Here is a 20,406-nt window from a genome sequence, read left to right on the forward strand (position 1 = left end):
GAATCAGTGGACCTCATCAGTTGGGCAGTAGTGGTAGTTGAGGAGAGGGAGAGGGGGAATCAGAGGGAAGGTGAGAGAGATGATGAGAAAGAGAGAGATGAACATTTGAAGAATGAAAGAGTGAGAGAGATACAGTAGGAAGAAAAAACACAGACAGATGGAGAGAATCCTAGAGAGAGGTAGAGGGACAGTGAGGGAGATGAAAAAGAGAGGGATAGAGAAGAAGTTGTAGAGAGAAAGTACACAAATAACTACATAAACACACATATGCACATATCTCTCTCACATACTATCACAAGGAACACAGAAGCACATACAGTACATACACTCGCTCATGCTGCTATGGACGAACACAGAATCACAGAATTCCTCATATATCTGTGGACACACACACACACACACACATTTTTGGACGCACAGATAGGCCATATATGCTTTATATACACACAGAGTGTTCACACCCCAGGCCACGGGTGAGTGCATTACCTGGGCAGCCGCTGGGTGTTTTGGCAGGGCCGCTGCTTTCCAAGCCAAACATGGAGCCGAGGCGGCCCGGAGGAATTTCTGAGCCGCTCCCCACACACACACACTTCCCTCTCCGCACGACCGGCCAGGCCTCTGGCACCAGGCGCCGGGGAGCGGGCAGAGCCGCAAGTCAAGCCTGCTGGGTCCACTGATCTGTGTCAGCTCTTCAGCAGTTAGTGACCGCTGCTAGCAGTTGGAATAGAGTATCTGTCACACACACAACAAATAAGCAAACAAGCAAACACGACAGTCGGCACAGAATGAGCCACACACACACACACACACACTACATCCATGGTGCTGATTGCGCAACACAAGTGAAGTCATGCAAGCACACAAATGCTCACACCAGGTCTTCTCCTCTCATAAGTCCTTCTTAAGTCTTTGAACAGATTGCAGTTGGTTTCCTATCCCCTCTCTCTCTCTCTCTCTCTCTCTCTCTCTCTCTCTCTCTCTCTCTCACAAACACACACAGGAATACACATTTACATGAAGTCCAAAATAAGCAGGTAGCTGTGGCAACAAAATAAATAAGCAACTAAAAAGTCTTGCTTCCTCTCCCGGCCTTAACCTGTCCATTCACACAGCACACTCACAGACCGAGCCTGTTGCAGGAGCACAGGGCTTTTGCTGTTCCACTGAGGTGGCGTGTGTGTACTGTATGTGTCTAAGTGTACACGCGTGTGTGTTTGAGCAGGGGAGAGTATGTGGGTGTGTATTTGCGTCTGAGTTGGTGTGTATTTGAGCATGGTGGAGAAAGAGTGACTTCATGTGCTTGCGCTGGGGAGGGTGAGTGATGGACTCTGTGTGTGTGTGTGTGTGTGTGCGTGTGTGCGCGCATGCTCACGTATTTAAGTGTGTCAGACAGAGCTCCAAGAGCCAGGGCTCATGAGCCCACAGGCCTCATTAAGGCAACCGTCAGTCAGCCGAGACAGACAGGTGACACGTGTGTGTGTGTGTGTGTGTGTGTGTGTGTGTTTTTTCACCCCAGGTGCTGGTCAGTCGGCACCAGGAATTTCCGCCTCAGGGTGATGTTGTTCAGGCGTCCGTTTGAGGAGTTGTTTAAACGACTTGCTTTGCTGTGTGTTCGTTTCCAAACGTGTATCCTGTAGAGCTGTTTGCCTGGAGTGGCTGTTTGTCCATTGCACTTGCCATCCCTGAGGGTATTGTAAATGATAAAGAATTATTAGTTGTCTGTGTAGTAAACTTTGTGTCATCCTCATAGCCTCCCAAATGTTTGAGCACTTGGCCACAGTATTGGAACACATTGTTTATCTCCTCTTGCTGTTGACATTCATGTTTTGTTGTTTTTTTATTATTTCTCTTTTCTGTCTGTCCTTTTTTATTTTTTGTTCTCTGCCTACCACTGTCTTTCGCACTTTCTTCTCCTCTGTTTCTTTCTGTATGCTCTCCCTCTCTCTATTTTTCTCTCTTCCCCTCCTTCTCTCGCTCCCTCCCTCCCTCTCTAGTCTCAGGAAGCTCTGTTGGAGCACTGCAGACAGGCTGGCATGGCCTTCATGGTGATGGTGTCTGACAAGGAGGGGAACTACTGCAAGGTGAGTACAGACACATAGGTCCACAACAGCAACAGTAAAGTAGTCTGTAAGTAAACTGTCTACTTACAGTAAACACTGTAAGTAGTCAACAGTAAATGACACACTGCAAGTGGCTTGTGGGGTCATGCTGCTGACCCACCCATTCATTTGCTCAGGATGTTGCTTGGTATTCAATTAGCAATTTGGTTTCACCACATTATTGTTTTATTAAGTTTCATGAGCATTTTTGCTCATTGTCCCACTTTGTCCATCATTTAAAAGGGGGGTCAAAGGTTCAGAGCCCTAGGAGACCATTACTGATGGTGGAAAAAAGCATGCCTTAGCTGAACTGTAAGTCGCTACGGAAAATGACTAAACGAAAGCGCATACTAAATAAATAAAAGCATAAATGTAATGTAGCGAGTGACAGAGTGGTAACAGCGTTTGAGAGCCAGAGAGCTGTGGGTGTAGAGGGCAGTTGAGCTCCGGTTCTGCCCAAACCCACCTGATTGCTCTAATGAGGACCCAGAGGAGGTTCTGGTTACCCAGGTCAGGTGTGTTCCTCCTGGCTGCTCTGTTGTATGAGCCACTGAAGCCGGACTGCCAGCCAGAGTGTTAGAAATGTTTATTTGCCACCATGCACTAGTGGAATAGGTGGATATGTGTGTATAGTGTAGGGTAGTATGTGTTCTAGAAATGGCATAAAAGGTTGTCTGTTGCTGGTCAGATTCCTTTGGGATAGGTAAAATATACTCTCACTCATAGGCCCGTGATTTACTAAAAACAGCTACAAACTTGATATCTGCTCCTGAAAAAAGCCCAAGATGGATGTCCTCCAGTGTGCAGGGAGGATTATATGTGTGTATCAAGTTTTCACCCACAGGCCTTTAGTAAATCAAGGCCATATTTTTCAAGAAGATGCCAGCTCAGGCTCCAAATAAGAAAAGTCAAAGACAAATGGCAGTCAGGATCTTTTTAGAAAGCCCTTAAAAAAATGGCTAGCTGTTCAAATGATGGTGGTTTCCTGAAGATGACCAGAAAGAGAGACTGGGTTTTTACTGAGAGATTTGGTCCTCCTAGCTTTGGCTTTTATGAATGGACCTGTATCTGGTTTTTATCTTGCTCCTCAGGTGAAGTCCTTTGAGAAGGACCGGCAGTCGGAGAAGAGGATTCCTGAGTCCGAACTGGTGGATCATATCGTACAAAAATGCAGGACCAAATTCTCAGAGGAGAGAAACAGGTGTGTGTGTGTGTGTGTGTGTGTGTGTGTGTGTGTGTGTGTGTGTGTGTGTGTGTAACCTTGTGCATGTGAAATGTTGTGAATGATTTGTTCTCCCCTTCTCTCTTCTCCAGAGACGTGTCTGATAGCTCCTCTCTCCAGAACCCAAAGGGATCACTGCAGACTAGCTCAGGTATTCAGCTCACACACTCTATGAGACTGTCCTTAAAATACTTGATCCAGGGTTTTATGAAGGGCTGAGGCTGACATTAAAGTAGAGGGGTCACTGGAAACAAACTGCAGATTCCACCTAACTCAGCTCAGAATCATGGCCATAGGTGCCAATAAAATCAAATATTTGCTTGACGGTGCAACGGAAACTGAGTTGTCCAGGAATAACTTGCCACCATTCCATTCTTTAGGGCAAAAGAAGAGATGCCATATTTTGTTTTTCACATAATCAGAAATCCAATACACAGTTCTACTGGCATGAAGATGCATTTAGCTTTTCCCTTAGATCAGCAAACCCTATTCTTTTTTACGGTATTGTCTCATTGTGGGATGGAGATAATAGCATTGTGCTTAAAATAAGAATAGCAAGAGGTTTCCCTCACAGCCTCTCCCTAGTTCTTCTGTGCTTTGGAGACACACTGTGTCCTTGTGTGACCCCTTCCTCCAGACAACAAACTGAAACCTTGTGCTCAGATTAGACCAGATTATGTCATTGATCTCGACCCCAGTTTGCTGCCAGTACATCCGGTCATCTGGCGAATTCCAACCAGGTCTCTGAAATCCTTGTCATTAATCTGCTAATTTCTGCTTTCCCACCATAGCTACTCCTGCCCTGATCCACACAAATGTAATATGACTGTTTATGTATAAAAGACAGCATTAAAGACAGCATTTTTACGTGCTCTTATGACCTTTGACAACTGAGGACCAACAAATAGCTCCATAGATGTCAGTGCTGTATGTTAGAAGAGACTTTATAGAAGCCTGACAGGACTGTTGTTAAGTGCTAATGAATCAGAAGAAACCCACTGCCTTTGGTCAGGGTTTTGTTTTGCTGCCAGTGGGTGCCTGTGCCAAACCAGTAGGGTTCACTTTGAAGGGGACCATTGCAACAACCAATCTCTCTTACACCATTGCTGTGTTCACTGTGAACAAAAGCCAGATGTGTGTGTGTGTGTGTGTGTGTGTGTGTGTTAGGGTTGCAATTAATGATTATTGCAAATATTCAAGTTTAAAGGAATCAGATTAAATTCTCAAATGACACAAGGCTATTACCAAAATAGTTGCCGATTAATTAAATAGTTGACAATTAATCAATTCATCGATTTATTGTTGCACCCCCTGAGTGTGAGCGTGTGAGAGAGAGAGAGGTTGGTGTTGGTGACAAGTAGACTTGTAGCCATGTTGTGATTTGCTTTTCTCACTTCTGTGTTTTGGGAACAGGGTCGTCAGAGCAACATGGGAGCAACTCGGGAGGGAACATGAACGTGAACCTCATCCCCCCAGAGAAGCTGTCGGCCAGCACTCGCAGACGATACGAGACCACGGTCTGTCCTGATCACCTCAGCTCCTCCTTCCTGTCCTCCTCACAGCCCCACCTCTATCTGTGCTGGCTTTGTGTGCGCCCCAAATACACTCCATTCTTGCTGTCTAAATGGCAGACAGAGTAGCTCGCACTGAGCCATATGATATTCTAGCCAATCCTCATATTGCGTGAGGAGCACAGACAGGAGATGTCTGATATCGATCCCAATGTGTTAGTGATGCGCGGGCGACCCCTGACCTGCGAGCGGGTAGGCTGTATAGATAATATTGCGGGTTGTGGGTGGGTCGGGTCTAAATCTCTAGATAGAAATGCAAGTTGTATCCATGAAAATAGCCATGCACAGAATTGCATGTGGTCTAGGCTAAAGTGAGATTTCCACCTTCTCTTCCTCTCTGTCTCAAATACACATGCTCACCAGAGTTGATTGGCTTAAAAAATACCCCATCAGAGGGGACAAAGTTTATCCACACAATTAATTAAGCTATTGTTTCTAATTATCCAGATGATGGCCTAAAAGACGCTAAAAGATTTCATGAAACTCCTGATGTAAACAAACGGAGAACATTTAGATCCTATACTACTGGTAGGCTAACGACGTCCCTGCTGCTCAGCTCACTCGTTGATTAAAAAAAGGCTAATGCAAATTATTTCCACGCATGGTACTACCATGCTCCACACAGCCTTTGACAATAGCCTGGCTAATTCAGTTTAGTTTCTAGTCAGTCTATAGCATATTATGCAGGCAAAATCATCCCGGTCTTTTTATTCTTTCGCGATTGTGTTTGCGAAGTGGTAGCTCGTAACCTACCTTTTGTTCAGATTACCCCACGGAAACGTTTTTGATGGTCCGCAAGAGAAGCAGAGATAATATGGGCAAATACTTTGTTTACTGTAAGAGAGGTAAGTTATATGAAGTAGCCTATAGGCATGTGTTTGTGTGTGCGCGCACGCACGTCTGAGTATGTGAGAGTGAGAGAGAGAGAGAGGGGGGGGGGGGGGGGGGGGCTGTGGGTCTGGTCGGGTTTGGGTCGATGTTTAACGCATATTTTGTGGGTCAGGTGGACTGGATCTCCAAAACGGGTCAGGCGGGTGATATAACCCCCGACCCGCGCATCACTGCCATGTAGGAAACAATTAAGTTGATAGCCGAAGCAATTTAGTTGATAACCGATCACAATAGGGTCATTCCACGTCAGTTCAACCAGGGCCCACGCACTTAGGTCTCAAAAAATTCTGAAAAAAGCCCAGCCAAAAACTCCAATAAAATTTGTATCAAATTTGAGGGACAGCTATGACCATGCAGGATTATCCAGACTAAATGTGACTATTTTGCTACATACTATTCCTATTTATGTACCAGCATGCAAAATTTGAGCCTTCTACATGGTTTAGTTCTTGCGCTGTGGGCTTGTGAACTTTGACAAAAAAAAGAGGCCGAACAAAATCGACACCCCCCCTCCCACTGTAAAACTGGCTGTATTTTGGAAAGTATTGATTTTTACATAAGAGTAATTTTACAGTGTGTCTCCTGGGTAACATGGGTACACCTGGTAATTTTTTTCAGAATTTTTTGAGACCTAAGTGCGTGGGCCCTGGTTGAATTGACGTGGAATGACCCAATACCAATTATTTATTTGTTTATTTACTTTTTGTTGTCAATATCGTTGCCCAAAATTGTTGGCTGAACCTCTATTCGAATTCGAATCAGCTCAGTCCAGTGATGCACCCTAGTTTCCTCATCAATTAGTCATTTCATTTCAATCATTTCATGTCATTTAAGTCTAGTTATTTTATGTCATCCATGGAATTGAAGTTCATAACAATAGGCTTCATTGGTAGTCTTGTGTAAGTAACAGACAATTGTCTATATATTAGCTTGATTAGAATTGACCACCCTGTGATTAACTTGATTGGAAACGACCACCCTATGATTATCTCTTAGAGACATCTGCCTCTGTTGATAAATACAGCAAGGCAAAGATCCCAGGCCAGGCAAGGCACCAAGCCTACCCACTCTGTTGTGTGGCTCAGTGGTGGCGTATGAAAGCACTGACATTCCTCATGATGAGCTCCCTCTGGGCCACTGGCCTGGCCACGCTTCTCTGGAGCTGGCATGCTGGAGCATGCACTGTGGGTGTGTGTGTTGTTCTTGTTATGCATGTGTGCCTATTTTGAAGGTGTATGCACGCACTTGTGTGTGTGTGTGTGTGTGTGTGTGTGTCAGCATGTGGTCTCACTGGTCCCACTGAACCAGCCTGGGTTTGGTCCCATTGGCAGCAGCGCAGCATGAGGGTGGGTGTGGGGTTGGGGGAGGATGCTGTTGCATGCGAGGATGAAGTGTCTTTTGTTTTCCACAGAAGTTTCATGAGGATCTTGGGAGCAGTTATTCTCCGCTGAACCCCTCTCCCCCCCTGACTCTCACTCACTTTTTTTTCCCAAAGATACAATCCAGATTGCAGAACCTTGGTAGCAGTTTGCAGAACAAGACCAATGACATCGAAATCTTGGCGGTAAGTCATGTGACTCCACAGACCACCAAACAACCAGACATGGGCACACACACACACACACACACACACACATACACACACACACATACATACATGCACAAACACATACCCGCAAGTGTATACTTGCAGACATCACAATATATTATCTCCTCCAGTGAAGTGTAAAATCATGAAATGAGTGCCACAGGACGCCAGCGTTTGATAGTCATGGCTTTTAGCTGTGTGTTCCCGCCCGACGAGACCAATTCCACCCCTGTGACCAATCAGGTTGCCTGTGTCAAGCAGCCAATGCTGACGCTGAGGAATAATAAACAAGGGCTTCCAAGAGAGGCTGTGTGTCGCTGGGATCGAAATGACTCACATGTTTAGTTTATTTGTGGTTTCGTAGTGAATTTTACACGGGGCATTCACAGAATAAATCTCGTATTTACTGATTCTTGCTAACTCTGAATGCATTTGTCATTGCTGGGATGGAAGCCTGGTTTATTTCATAGTTCTGGAACTAGTGTACAGCACAGATATGCAGGCATTTAGAGAGGTGTGTGTGTGTGTGTGTCTGTGTCTGTCCTGTCTGTCTGTCTGCAGAACATGCAGTATATATTAGCCACCCTCTGTTGTGACGTGTGTGTGTGTGTGGGGGGGGGGGGGGGGACTTGACGAGAATGTTCTCCATACTGTATACTTTTTTTCTGTCTGTCTGCCAAAACGTCGCCTCCAGTTACACACACACACACACACAATGTCCCTCCGTCCGTCCTAAAAGAGACACATACGGTGCACTTCCCTCTTTTAGAAACTGTGTGTGTGGTGCACACTTTTGCTTATCGCTGTGTGCTGCTACCGCACCTCACATTGTTCAGAGATAAGGAGCGACCTCAGCTCACATAAAGCATGTGCACACTGGGGAAATGGCATCCTGCTACAATGACTCTAATCCAAACAGTCATCAAGCAGGCCTCTGATCACGCTATGGAGATGTTGTTTACTGTTTGAATTTGAAAACAGCCATGCTGGTCTGGGCAATGAATCAAGTGTTTCCCCGTAGAAAGGGAATGAATGTTCCTTGAGAGGGGTCACTGGAGGGTGTCAGACGTGGGTCACCTTGGCACAGCATGGCCACCAGAGTGGCACGGGGCCAGGCCTTTGTCTGGGGTTACCCTCCGAGGGTGGGACGGTGGCGGTGTGGCCGACACTTTTCCTCTGGAAACACAGTCTGGGAACTCGGTGTCTGTACAGAATGAGGAACTGAGGAGTGGAGAGAGTTGATGGAAGATAAGAAGCCATTGTGTCTGCAAAGGGCCAACGTTCTCTTGCATTCCTCTCGGTCTCTCCTCCTTGTCATTATTTCTCTCCCCACTGGGTCACAGATAAACAGAAGCACATTATTATAGGGCAATAAAGATTAGATGAAGTCTGTCTTTAAACTCTCTGTTCTCTCCCTTTCTCCTCTCCCCCTCTCTCTCCCTCTTTCTCTTTCATACGTACTCCACCCTCTTCATCTGTCCGTTCCTTTCTCTCTCTGCATTGCTGTCTCTCTTGTCTTCACTGGCCTGTCTCTCCTGCAGGTTGACGTGGCGAAGGAAACCCTCATCAACTTCCTGTCTCTGGAGGTCAGTGAACAGCTTTTGTGTTTTGTGTTCTCCTGGAGTCCCGTAAAAGTAAATAAAACAGAAACACCTTCCTCTGGTGCCGGCGGAAAGACAGAAAAACAAACGGGACAAAGGGGCCGACGGGTGGCGGTGGTGGGGGTCCACAATCCTGTCTCCTGCGCCACACGCAGTCTGTGAGGAACAGGAGAGGGAGAGAGGAAGAGGAGCTTCCTCACCAACCAGCCCTGTTCTTATCAGCAGGGAAACCCCACTTGTGCTCCATCCTCCCTTCCTCCTTCCCTCCTCTTCCTCTTCCTCCTCCTCCTCCTCCACCCTGTGGGGAACGGAGAGAATTCCAACGATGCGCGACCACAGGAGAGAGAGAGAGAGAGAGAGAGAGAGAGAGTTGTTTTGGAGTTCCACAAGGTCAGCTTGTTGAACTCCAAAACAACCAAAACAAAAAGTCCTCCGTTTGCCCTGCTAATAAGCCTCCCGTTCCATAAAACCACGAGAAGAAAAGACACAGCAATTACACAACACTACAGCCATCATAAACTGGCTCCCAATGAATAATGGCATTGATGCAAGCCTGCGTCAACACTGCACACATGGAGCAAAGTGTGCGCGCACAGAGGGTGTCAAAGACAACATGGCCACGCTTGGAAGCAAACTACAATACACATTCTTAAGTCCCCCCTTAGCCACAGGAAACCAAAGCATCAGGGTGACCAATTGCACAACGGACTCTGACAGGCTCTCCCGGAGACACAGTGGTCGCGGTCACCCTGGGAAGTTGACAGGCAAAATTATACACCGCAGTGTGTGGAAGGGACCATTACGTAGACTTTCTGTGTGTGTGTGTGTGTGTGTGTGTATTAGCACAAATGTTAAGATGTCTGACTGGATGGTGATTTGTTTTGTGCTGCTAGTTTGATGGTGAGGACGAGTTCAACAACAGTGTGAAGCACTTACTCTCAAGGCTCCCGAAGCAGAGGTACCTGAAGTCCATCTGTGAGGAGATCCACCGCTTCAAAATGGTGAAAAAGTGAGTTGCCTTCTGCACCAATCAGTGCTGTGTGTGTGTGTGTGTGTGTGTGTGTGGGTACTGTATGTGTGTGTGTGTGTGTGTGTGTGTGTGTGTGTGTCTCTGACTCTGTGTCATCTCTGTCTGACATGTGGCCGGATACACTATTTGTTCTTATGTGCAGACATATACACGTGTTGTATGAAAAATGTCCCATGTAAAATCTCAAGCTTCAAGCGTTTAGTAGTCTGTGTATGCACTGTGTATAATATATGTGGCTGAGAATATTTCTAACATTAGGGTCCTCTTCATATGGTGTGTGTGTGTGTGTGTGTGTGTGTGTGTGTGTGCCATATGGCAGTCGGTAGCAGGCCCCTGGTGTGTATCCTGCCCTGCAGTGATCCCAGGGCCTCCCTCCGTCAGGCCTCTCCCCTCTTTGACTTTTATTCAAAATCATGAAACCCGAAGCAAAGCTCCCCAAGCACATTAAACGCCATTTCAAAGCCCGGCGTCTCCCCTCAGCCCAGTGCTTTATTGCCGGCAGACTTCATGAACAACCCGACCCGCTCACCAGGTGCTGAAACTGCTTTACAGAATCAGTGCTTCCAAATCCCCACCACCATCCCACCTCCCGTAGACCAAACCAGACCTCCTCACCACTATATATAAAAAGGCTTACACCGTAACCTGTGTCGTTTCACCCCCTTTATTCAAAGTTATGCTTGCGCAAGGCTTTCATTTACCCATGATGCTCTCTGGCAGCAGAATGGCAAGTGCTTTTCCTTCGCCTAAGAGCCGGCATCGATCCGGTTGTCAAGTCTTCCCTTCGGAATACCGGGGAAAATCCTGTGCAGGCTGTTGGTTTACAGCCCGGGCTTACAGAAATGGAGGGCTTGTGCAGCCAGCATGGGATACCTGAGCCTTCTCCCCTCAATCAATAGGATCATGCACTACAAAATGATATGACGGACTCAAACACCCACCCCTGACCACACACACACACACACACACACACACACACACACCCTGGACCTCCACCCTTACCTTTAGCTAGTCTCTCTGAATCCTTTTGCAGGCCTCCTGAAGACCAGTTGTTTCTCATTTCCTTTGTGTATGAGTGACTGATTTGGTCTCAAAGCACCGGTGTTTACACTTCAATTAGCTTCATTTCGGAGGGCTGGTAACAATGGGGATATTGAGGCTGGCGGTGGACATTTGTGTTGAGTGGTGTTGGAAGGCCTACCAGGCTGCAGCTAGTGAGCTGTGTGCTTGTAACTGCACCCAAATGTGTAGTAGCTATGAGACCCCCTTTGCAAACCACTTTTGTGCTTCATTTCTCATCTCCTCACTTTCTCTGTATCTTAAACACACACACTCACCAATCTGCCAATCTTCCTTTATCTTTCTCTTGCTCTCTTGGATTGGTTCCTCCTTTTCTCACCCCTCAGTCCTTTTCTGTCCCACTTTCACTGCCTTTTCTCACCCGCTGTCTTTCAACCCCATGCTCCCTTTTTACACACACACACACACACACACACACACACACAGTTCCACAATCAGTTTCCTGCCAGTTCTACCCTGTCATTTACCCCCTGCACAGGCCCAAGGGCAGCCCACTGGCCCTTAGTCATGCTGCTTCCCGTGCGCTGTGTTGAGTGATTGACAATGGGAGTCTTTGTGTCTAATGTAGTAGGCATGTCTGAAATGAGAGATTTACCATGGAGTTCTATTCAAGTTCACTGCAATACTCATAGAAGCCTTACTACAAATTGTATTCACAGTTTAAAAGGAGTATGATGTCTTTTCGCAAAACATGACATCATTGATTTATTATTTTACTATGATTTAAGACACATTTAGTCTTCATTTGAGTAGTTTATTGTGGTTGACTTTGGCAGAGGTGCCTTGCCAACTGACCGTTGTTTTATTTGCCCACCCTAGTCTCCTTTTAATGTCTGGAACGCCTCCCCTCTTTTTCTCATCAGCTCTTGTAAATCCATGTTGGAGAACCTTTGGAGGGTCTCTGATGAAGTAAACACACCAGAGAGCTTTGCAGAGACAGAGAAGATAGGTGTAGACTGACTAGAGAAAGAGTAGAGGGAGTAGACTGCAGTGATCTCAAAGGTTTTCCTTCGCTCACTATATGAAACAGTTTGGGGGTGCTAGATCCATGTTCCATATTACCTACATTCAGTACTTCTGACTGATTCATACTTCTGACTGTTTTTCTCTTTTCATTCATCTTGTCGTTTGCAGAGTCACCGTGGTTGTACTGTACAGCTATAGAGACGACTACCACAAGGTCCTGCTCTGAGCCAGCTTCTTCCTAGGAGTTACTGCCCTGGACTGAGCTTTTATTGTCACAACTTATTTTTCCTCTCTAGCTTTTAGTCCTCCTCTTTGTGGAGGCATATTTTTGGTACATGGTTTGACTGAAAGACAAGGTGGCAAGTATCCAATGTCTCAAGTATCCTCAAGTATCCTTGGTAGTATCAAGAGACACAACCAAGAGATCTAATGCCAAAGATGCCGGACAAGAAGAGAGTGTTGTCATGAAGGTTAAATGACTGGTTCCAATAGCATTGGCCGGTGTTATTTATTCAGATCCGTGCACTCAATGGCCCTGGTGGTGTTACAACATCACCAGACTCTTGCCTTACTTAAACGAGTTAGCCATCTTGGAGGAGTGCAGTGCTTAATGTAAGTGGCTCTCACAATGTATCATATACATACAAGAGGTAATTAATGATGTGAACAAAAATGTTATTAAATGTAATATTTTCCCTTATTGTAATGTGTCCTTATTGTAATGTGTCCTTATTGAACCTTAAGTGGCAGCAGTGCCTTGGCATTGACTCTTGACACTGCTCTACAGTGCATTCCCTTCTAATTTGTTTATGTGGCCACATCAGTGATATTTTCCCATGAACTTATATAGCTGCGTGCAAGCCTTGAAATGGCCACCATGTATAATTGGCTAATAATTGCCTGGAAAAACTGCTGTGTTTTAAGCTTTTGGAATTCTTAAGTGTGTGAACCCTTTGCTCCCGGCTTTACGACTGTGAACCCTTCAAACGGGAAGAGCGTGTCGTGACAAGAGTCGTGAGGACAAGAAGCTGGGCACGTCCGGCACGGCTCCACAGCTCTTTCATGTTCTCCTGCCTCTGGTGCAGCACTTTTTCACCCGTGTGTGTGTGTGTATGTGCGTGCGTGCGTGTATGTGCGTGTATATGTGCGTGCGTGTGTGCATGCATGCATTTGTGTGTGCACACAGGGGGGGGGGTGGGGGTGGAAAAGGCTACAAGAGCTGAAAAGTAGACTCAAGTTGACATTTGAATGGAAACTGAAGTTGTTTAAAAATCATGGAGAAAATATGTTGTAACATCACACAATACATGCAGAAGCAAAGATGGGATCACATTCCATATTGAATCAGCTGCTAAATATGGTGTCTGGGGATCTACACCCTCAGCGTGAGGCAGGGCCACAGTGTGGCTAACCTATGGCCGGAGGACGATAAGAGAAACCTCTGGTCTTAGGCATGTCAACAAGTGCAACCACTTTGCACACCCAGGAATGTTGGTTTCCATGGGTACATCAGGGTGACACGTTGGGATTCCTGCGGACGTTTGACCAGCAGTGATTGATGCTGACGTGTGCTGACAAATGTCCTGCGTGTTTAGTGTTGCACTAAATACTACAAGCTGGTGAGGACTCATAAAAAAGAGAAAGATTGTCTTTCGTCAGGCTGTGCAGGGGGTTTGGAATGAAACAGCCAAGAAAAGAAGGTGCAAAGTTTTCTGTGAAACTCTTGGTGAACAAAACAAGGCAGTGCATCCAAAGGCACCCTGCGAGCATTGAGCAAGCCTGACTCTGGGGATATTTTTCAAAGTAAGACATAGAGCACAACAAAGAAATACCAAGTCATCTTAACAAGACTTTCAAAATGAGCTCCCAAACAAGTTTTTTTCTTCACGCATCTTTATTTTTCCAAAATAAGTGTAAATGTTACAGTTCAACATCTAAGAAATAGGTATTTACAGTTTGCCAAGAAAAGTAAATAAATAAGCTGGAATATCAAAGCAGAGGAAGATGGGGAACTGGTTTACGGTATCTAAAATGTACAGCAGCTTTGGCTACCAAAATCCTTTGCCAAATACAAAACAGAACACCTTTTTTACTTTTAATTCAAACTATAGTTTAGTATTAATAAATAAAGCTATGTGAAAAAAATAAATAAGATATCCTCTCATCTACTTTGTTTATCTATCTTTTTTACATGTAGGAAGTACAAACTGCAGAAGGTTATACAGATTCCCTCTTCACTTCTCAAAAAAGACTGTCATTGAACTGAGACTACGCTGAGTTTGTGTGAGACACACACACAGGCACAAACTGCACGTTTTTCAGCTCCATTTGACTGAGTGTTATGTATATCTAGCATATACATCCCCCTCCTTTATTTTGGCATCGATACACACTTTCTACTGAGACACCGGTGACGCAACCAACAAATGAGTTCCAGAACTTTACTATTCTTAACAGAGGTGGTTGTGTAATAGTGCGAGAGACTGGGGCTGTGGGGAGGCTTTCTTTGGGCTTCTTTGACTTCAACCAAGCCCGGCTGCTGTGGAACAGTTTGATTGTTGGAGTGGTTTGTCATCTTCTTACGAGAGATGACCACGGGGGCTTTCTTTCCTCTCACAGGCCCAATCTTTTGCACCTTTTAATTGAAGCATCTGATCTGTAGTCAAGTTCATTGTTTAAAACGTCTACAAATTATGCAATTAGGACTTGCAACCTCTCATATACACCTTGTGAAAACAGAGGGCTGTGCGACCTTCATGCATGAATTGAAAACGGACTAATGGCAAGCCAACACCACCAAACATTACAACATTGTATCACTTGGCACATTTAGTGTAGTTTGATGCTTGATCAGAACCAGTTTTGAAAGACTATGAAAGACTCAATGTTTGCAGTCCAAGTCTGTATATTTGCTCTGTGTACACAGTATGGGCATCCAAGTTAGAGAATTCACATGAGCCCTCTGCCATAAGACTGATGTAACCATTTCATTGTCATGCCATGGCAGATGCCATATTTTGTTATTATTCATTTGGATAGTTGAAGTTTAGTGATGTAACAGTCATGCATTCACTGGAAGTCATAACGAGTCCTATGGTCCCGCTTTCAAGTTCAAAACAATAACAGCCTGTATTACATGCCTGTAGTCTCACAGTATAATAATTATTCTGATAACTTTAACACTCAGAAATAATCAAGAGAACAGTATGTGGCATCGGCAATGACACATAGATGACAGTTGTGTTAGTCTTAGGGTTTGGGAAAAGATATATTATAAACTACAACCCCAAGCTTTTATCAGTGTGATTGATATGGCACAGTAGAACTGGCAGATGAGTGACACTCAATGCTTCCCCTCTGCTCAGATGCCAATACATTTGCTCTCAGAGAGCAGATACGAATCCAGGTTGAACTTTTCCAGCCCAGAATCCTAATTTCCTAAACACTTCATCTCAAACCCCCCCCCCCCCCCCCCTCAAAGAAGCCAGGCTTTGGTTTTTCAATGAGGCAGATTACCTCATAAAACTTACTCATAGGGATGTTTAGTCTAGAGTTTCAGTTGTTTTATATCACCGCTAAGGAGATAGCCAAAACAAAGGCATAAACGTGACTAAAAATAATATGTTTGAATAATACAAGTGGAGATATATGTATATAAAAATGGTAAGTTGGACTCCACTCCTAAGAGAAGTGAGGTTATTTAAGGAATCCATTCTTGAGGGCTTTTCAGGGTCTTCTGTGATTGAACCTTTAGGAATGTTGGTCATCTATTACGTCCTTCAGTCTGCTATGCTGCGTAGTGCATTAGCCGGTTAGCTGGTGTGTGATGTCCAATTCCAGTAGGGGCACACAGCCTCACGAGCCACAAGCAGATCTCTAAGCCCTGTCAGAATCCAACACCTGTCCTAAAGCTTTTCCTTCTCCCACAAGACAACATGGTTTTGGATTGATTCATAATGTTGTCGCTCAGAAGTCCATGGTGTTCAGTCAAAGCCCTCTATGTGGCTCATTAAACAATTTGCCTCAAGTTTTTCTTTCTCAGATGTAGACACGGCATAGTGTGTGACGGCACCCTTGGCATGTACATGTTGCAGAGCACTGCTCCGCCATGTTTCTTCCATGTATCTGTGATGCAGGTTAAAGCTCCAAATGGGGGAAAGGTAACACGGTAGTCATAGGCATCGTCACATGTTGCAAAATGCTCTCCTTGTCTCCAGTGAAAAGAGAACGAATCCAAACAGAGATCTATTAGTGTTTCTTGTTGAGACACCTCTGGTTGTGTGTGTGTGTGTGTGTGTGTGTGTGTGTGTTTGTCTGTGTTTGTTTGTGAATGTGTCTGTGACCAAGTGAAAACACATTGTTCAGTCATGTATTGCCACTCACTGTGGCAATGTGTATGTGGGGATTGTGTAGTGTGTATGGGTGTGTGCAGGTAAGTGTGATGTGTGTGTTTAGTTTGTTTTCGCCCTAGCGCTGGACCTTCCCGTGTCCGTTGCAGAGTTTGGCTCGAGGGATGCTCATCCCTCTGTCCACACAAGGAGATCCCATGTCTGAGGAGAAGTTGATGCCGCAGTCGTTCTTCACGCTCTGGAACTTGTTCTCCTTGGACGGTTCCATGTAGACCACTGAGTTCTTGTTCACATGCTTCTTAAGAATCACTGTCTGGAAATGGAAGAATGTCCAAAGATATTAATTTAGTGACCAGAGCTCTGTATACTTTTTTACCTAGCTATGAAATCAATGTGCCTGTGTTACTTTGAGTCAAGACCCAAGTTCTGTCTCTCCCTTTCTCTGCCTGCTTGTCCTCTCTTGCCCTGCTCAAAGGATCTCATGAAACGTGAGATTAACGGCATTTTCTTTTTCATGTGGGCCTTGTGACAATATCCTGTTTTATGAAAAAGCCTCAACACATTTCTTCTCGCAGCTCATTCGAAGTTCCCTTTTAGGATTAAGGGAGAAAAGAACATTAACCTCCTCTAAATAGCAATCAGAACATATATTCTAGTCTTGCCTAGAACCCTGGGGCGATGCACACAATGTAATTTACTATACAGTAGCTGTGAAAGTCTGGGGCATTGGCACAGTGGCAGGCTGGTCTTAAAGTGGTATACATAGAGAGTCACAGGAAGGTACAAAGACTACAGCATTTGAAGTGGTCCAAAGATAAAACTGCAAGGGATGGCCACATCCAGCAAATAGTTGTAGTAATATGCAGTTTGCTTTAACATGACAATGCTTTAACAATTAGAAGTGGTTGTCAGTGGAATTACTGGCAAGCCATTTGGCAAGCTCTAATATGGCTCCAAAGTAAGTTGTGAAACTCAGATGGTGTTTGTTATCTTGTTTTTTCAGCCCGGGTGGTTAGAACAACCCTGCTGGGAAGTTGTGCCTGTGTCTGTGTTATGCTTCTGGGCGCTGTTTAACAGAAATGGAAATTCCTCATAATTTATATATTAAAAAAAATCGGCTGACCTTTTTGGGGGCGCTGTAGCAGGACATCTGCACCCACTTCTTCTTTTTGTTGATGAGGAGCGCCACGACCAGGAAAATGACAATGGCAAAGAGGAGGCCAGCCAAGATCCACGCCGCTGATTGGTAGATCAGGGCCATCTCGGTCTGAGTCGGGGAGCCTTCACTCAAGCCCTTACCGTCTATGGAAACAATGAGAGGAGAAAGAAATACATTCATTCAGTGACCAGGTCATATCTCTGACTCCCTCACTGACTACACACACACACGCACACACACAGATGTACACACGTGTCTCATGGCATGCCAATATTTCCATTACATTATTCGACTCTAATCAATTTAAACGAAAACATGCTCGTTGCTCTCCTCCAGCTCGCTGGCTGTTTTCCTTGGCCGGCTGAGCGGATATTGTTCCCAAATTAATGTGCTGTGTCTCCGGATTGTTATGGCTTTATCTTAATCTCATTGTGGGCCGCCATTTATCACCGCTAGCACAACTCCACGGTCTTGTTCACCAAGTGGAACTATCGAGTTAGCTCATTTGTCAAACTGTCAACGTTTCTCTCACCCCATGTCACAATTCTCACAATAAACAACAGAAAGAAAGAGTGAGAGAGCAAATTGAATCGATTGACTTCTACTAAAGTGTGGTAGTTCATTTCAGTCAAGTGAAATAAAATAGGGGAGACAGTAATCGAGACTTGGCTATTTTTCCTACCTGTTGATGCAATAATAGGTGGCACCGTTGCCGTGGTGATCCATGCCACACTGCTTTGCGTGGTGGAGGTGATGGATGTCTGAGGTGTGGTTGTCGTGGTGGAGAGAAGAATTGGCACCGAAGTGGTTGTAGCCTCTACAGAAACAAGAACATGGAAAAATATATCAGATTGTGTCAACACACACAAAACCACATAACATTATATAACCACATTAATCAGCACTATCTTATGTTGATAGTGTGCTTCCTGCAATTTCTATTGTGAGAATGTTAGGTTAAAAGATGGGGGGGGGGGCAAGATTGTTTAGCCGCAAGGTCCAGTGCCAAAACAAAACGAAGATGAAACGACCACAAATCACAGGGAAACAATGCAGGACTGTGCTGAGCCTTTCCCCTCACAGGAAAACAGGGGCTTGCCTTTCGGTGGCCTTTCCAGGAGGAGGAGAGGGGCTAAGAGATGGAGATGGAGAGAGAGAGAGGGGGGGGAGGAGGAGAACAGAGGGCTGAGGATGTGTAAAAAAAGCTAAATTGGTGGGTTAGGGGCAAGACGCAAGAGCTAAGAGCTAAGAATAGAGACAGCATCAAAGGGAGAATTTGAAGAAGCATAAGAAGGACAGAAACAGTGAAAAGAGAGGCAGGAGAAAGGGAAAGGAGACACAACTGTAATAGATGAAGAGACTATGGCTGTTGGTACACTTGGAAAGACTAGTGTACAACATCAGAAATACCTAGAAAAACTATTTTCACAAAATCAATGGCTCTTATTGTTGCCAAGCATTCATTACTGATAGTGGTGGCTGTGTCGCTTTCTCAGCTTTTATTGGCAAGTTTGACCAGTGCCAGAAGGTTTCGCCAGAAAGTTGCTCAAGGGCAACTATCAAGAGCATAAAATTGGAGGGAAGGGGGCGGGGGGTTGAATAGACTTGAAGGAGAGACATGCAGTCAGAATGGGGCAAGTGGAGTGAGAAGAGAGAGAAAACACCTTGGAATGTTGGAGGAGCAGAGAAATGCTTTCCTTGCATCCAGAGCCCTGTGTCATGTGGAAAGTTGCTGCGAGTGAGAGGTAGAGTAGTCAAGTCGGCTTTTATTGTCAGAGTATGTGTGTGTGTCCACCTAGTGCCATGAAAACTAGCATCCCTGAGCACACACATACTTGCATACCTTTGGTTATCTCTTCCGCCTGATGGATAGTCTGAAATCAACGTTCATTTAAACTCCATCCTCTTTTTTGAGGGTGTGTTAGAAAAGAGCACAAGGGCATTAGAATGCATCAGCTGCATACTTAAGCACCCTCTCTTCTCAATAGCAAAAGTGTAGGCGTCTACAGGAACAGTTGTACTGTAAGACCATGTCCCCATAAGGCTTTTTAATGAGTGAGGACTGATGTGTTTTCTGTGTGGAGTAGTGGTCTTGGCTGGCACCTGGGAAAGTAAAGCTAATTATGGTGAATGGCGAAACGGGGCACTGTTGCCACCTGGGCAGACAGTATTGACATAATGCCTCCATGTGTGCCAACAGTACTGGCACCTGAGCTGAAACTTTGGCCATGTTGGCACTCCAGCCCAAATGGCATGGACGACTTTGGATCAGGTACTGGTCCATCCGTTTGTTGCATCAATGCCTTTTAAAGTAAATTAGATCTTGCAGAGAGAGAGAGAGTGTGTGAGTGTGTTATGAGTGTGAGTGTGTGTTTACAGGTTTACACACTACATCACTTATCTTTCACCTAAAACACTTTTGTCTGAAATGGTGGTTTTGAGCTGGACCAACATTGGCACTCACCCAGACAGTGTGGGCAGCATTGTCCCTTGCGGAGGACAGGCACCCGGCAATTGGCAGGCGGGCACCGCTGGGAGAAGCACTGGATGCTGCCATTCCTGCAGGTGCAGCTGGTGCAGGCGTTGGCCTTCCATGAGTCGCCGGCCAATAGCACGTCTCCATCGCTGGAGATGCAGTACTCCTGTTGGCTGCCGTTGACTGGGAGGAGGGGCTTGAGCTTGTCTTCTGTTTTGAAGAGCAAGGCATGGAGGAGAAGATCGGAAAAAGACAAACAGGTTTTATTCACCTTTTGACATGGCTCCCCTACAATCTGAAGCTGTATACTTTCCTGATCCACATGCACTTATTAGACAGCAGGTTGTGCTTGGAGATAAAGGCAGCTTAAAATT

General features: G+C 45.3%; 2 protein-coding genes across 4 annotated transcripts in view; one reads left to right on the top strand and one right to left on the bottom strand.

Moving 5' to 3' along the window:
- Positions 1 to 12,748, top strand: part of eif2ak4 (eukaryotic translation initiation factor 2 alpha kinase 4) — a 43,161-nt gene extending 30,413 nt beyond the window's left edge. The window contains 8 exon segments of the mRNA XM_042073314.1: positions 1,995 to 2,081; positions 3,191 to 3,300; positions 3,414 to 3,472; positions 4,735 to 4,838; positions 7,279 to 7,347; positions 8,913 to 8,957; positions 9,866 to 9,981; positions 12,217 to 12,748. Of these exon segments, the coding sequence (XP_041929248.1) occupies positions 1,995 to 2,081; positions 3,191 to 3,300; positions 3,414 to 3,472; positions 4,735 to 4,838; positions 7,279 to 7,347; positions 8,913 to 8,957; positions 9,866 to 9,981; positions 12,217 to 12,274 (648 nt within the window). The 3' untranslated portion in view covers positions 12,275 to 12,748.
- Positions 12,749 to 13,936: 1,188 nt separating this feature from the next.
- LOC121693700 (cysteine-rich motor neuron 1 protein-like) overlaps positions 13,937 to 20,406 on the bottom strand; it is a 47,455-nt gene continuing 40,985 nt past the window's right edge. For 2 of the 3 annotated variants that reach the window (XM_042073317.1, XM_042073315.1), the window contains 4 exons: positions 20,021 to 20,242; positions 18,239 to 18,373; positions 17,521 to 17,699; positions 13,937 to 16,710 (listed from right to left, as the gene is read on the bottom strand). In XM_042073317.1, coding sequence (XP_041929251.1) covers positions 16,516 to 16,710; positions 17,521 to 17,699; positions 18,239 to 18,373; positions 20,021 to 20,242 — 731 coding nt within the window. In that variant the 3' untranslated portion in view covers positions 13,937 to 16,515. The remainder of the gene's footprint in view (positions 16,711 to 17,520; positions 17,700 to 18,238; positions 18,374 to 20,020; positions 20,243 to 20,406) is intronic. The other variant, XM_042073316.1, reaches the window with a different exon arrangement.

The sequence above is a fragment of the Alosa sapidissima genome, chromosome 19, assembly GCF_018492685.1.
Source record: "Alosa sapidissima isolate fAloSap1 chromosome 19, fAloSap1.pri, whole genome shotgun sequence".
NCBI classification, from domain to species: Eukaryota; Metazoa; Chordata; class Actinopteri; order Clupeiformes; family Clupeidae; genus Alosa; species Alosa sapidissima.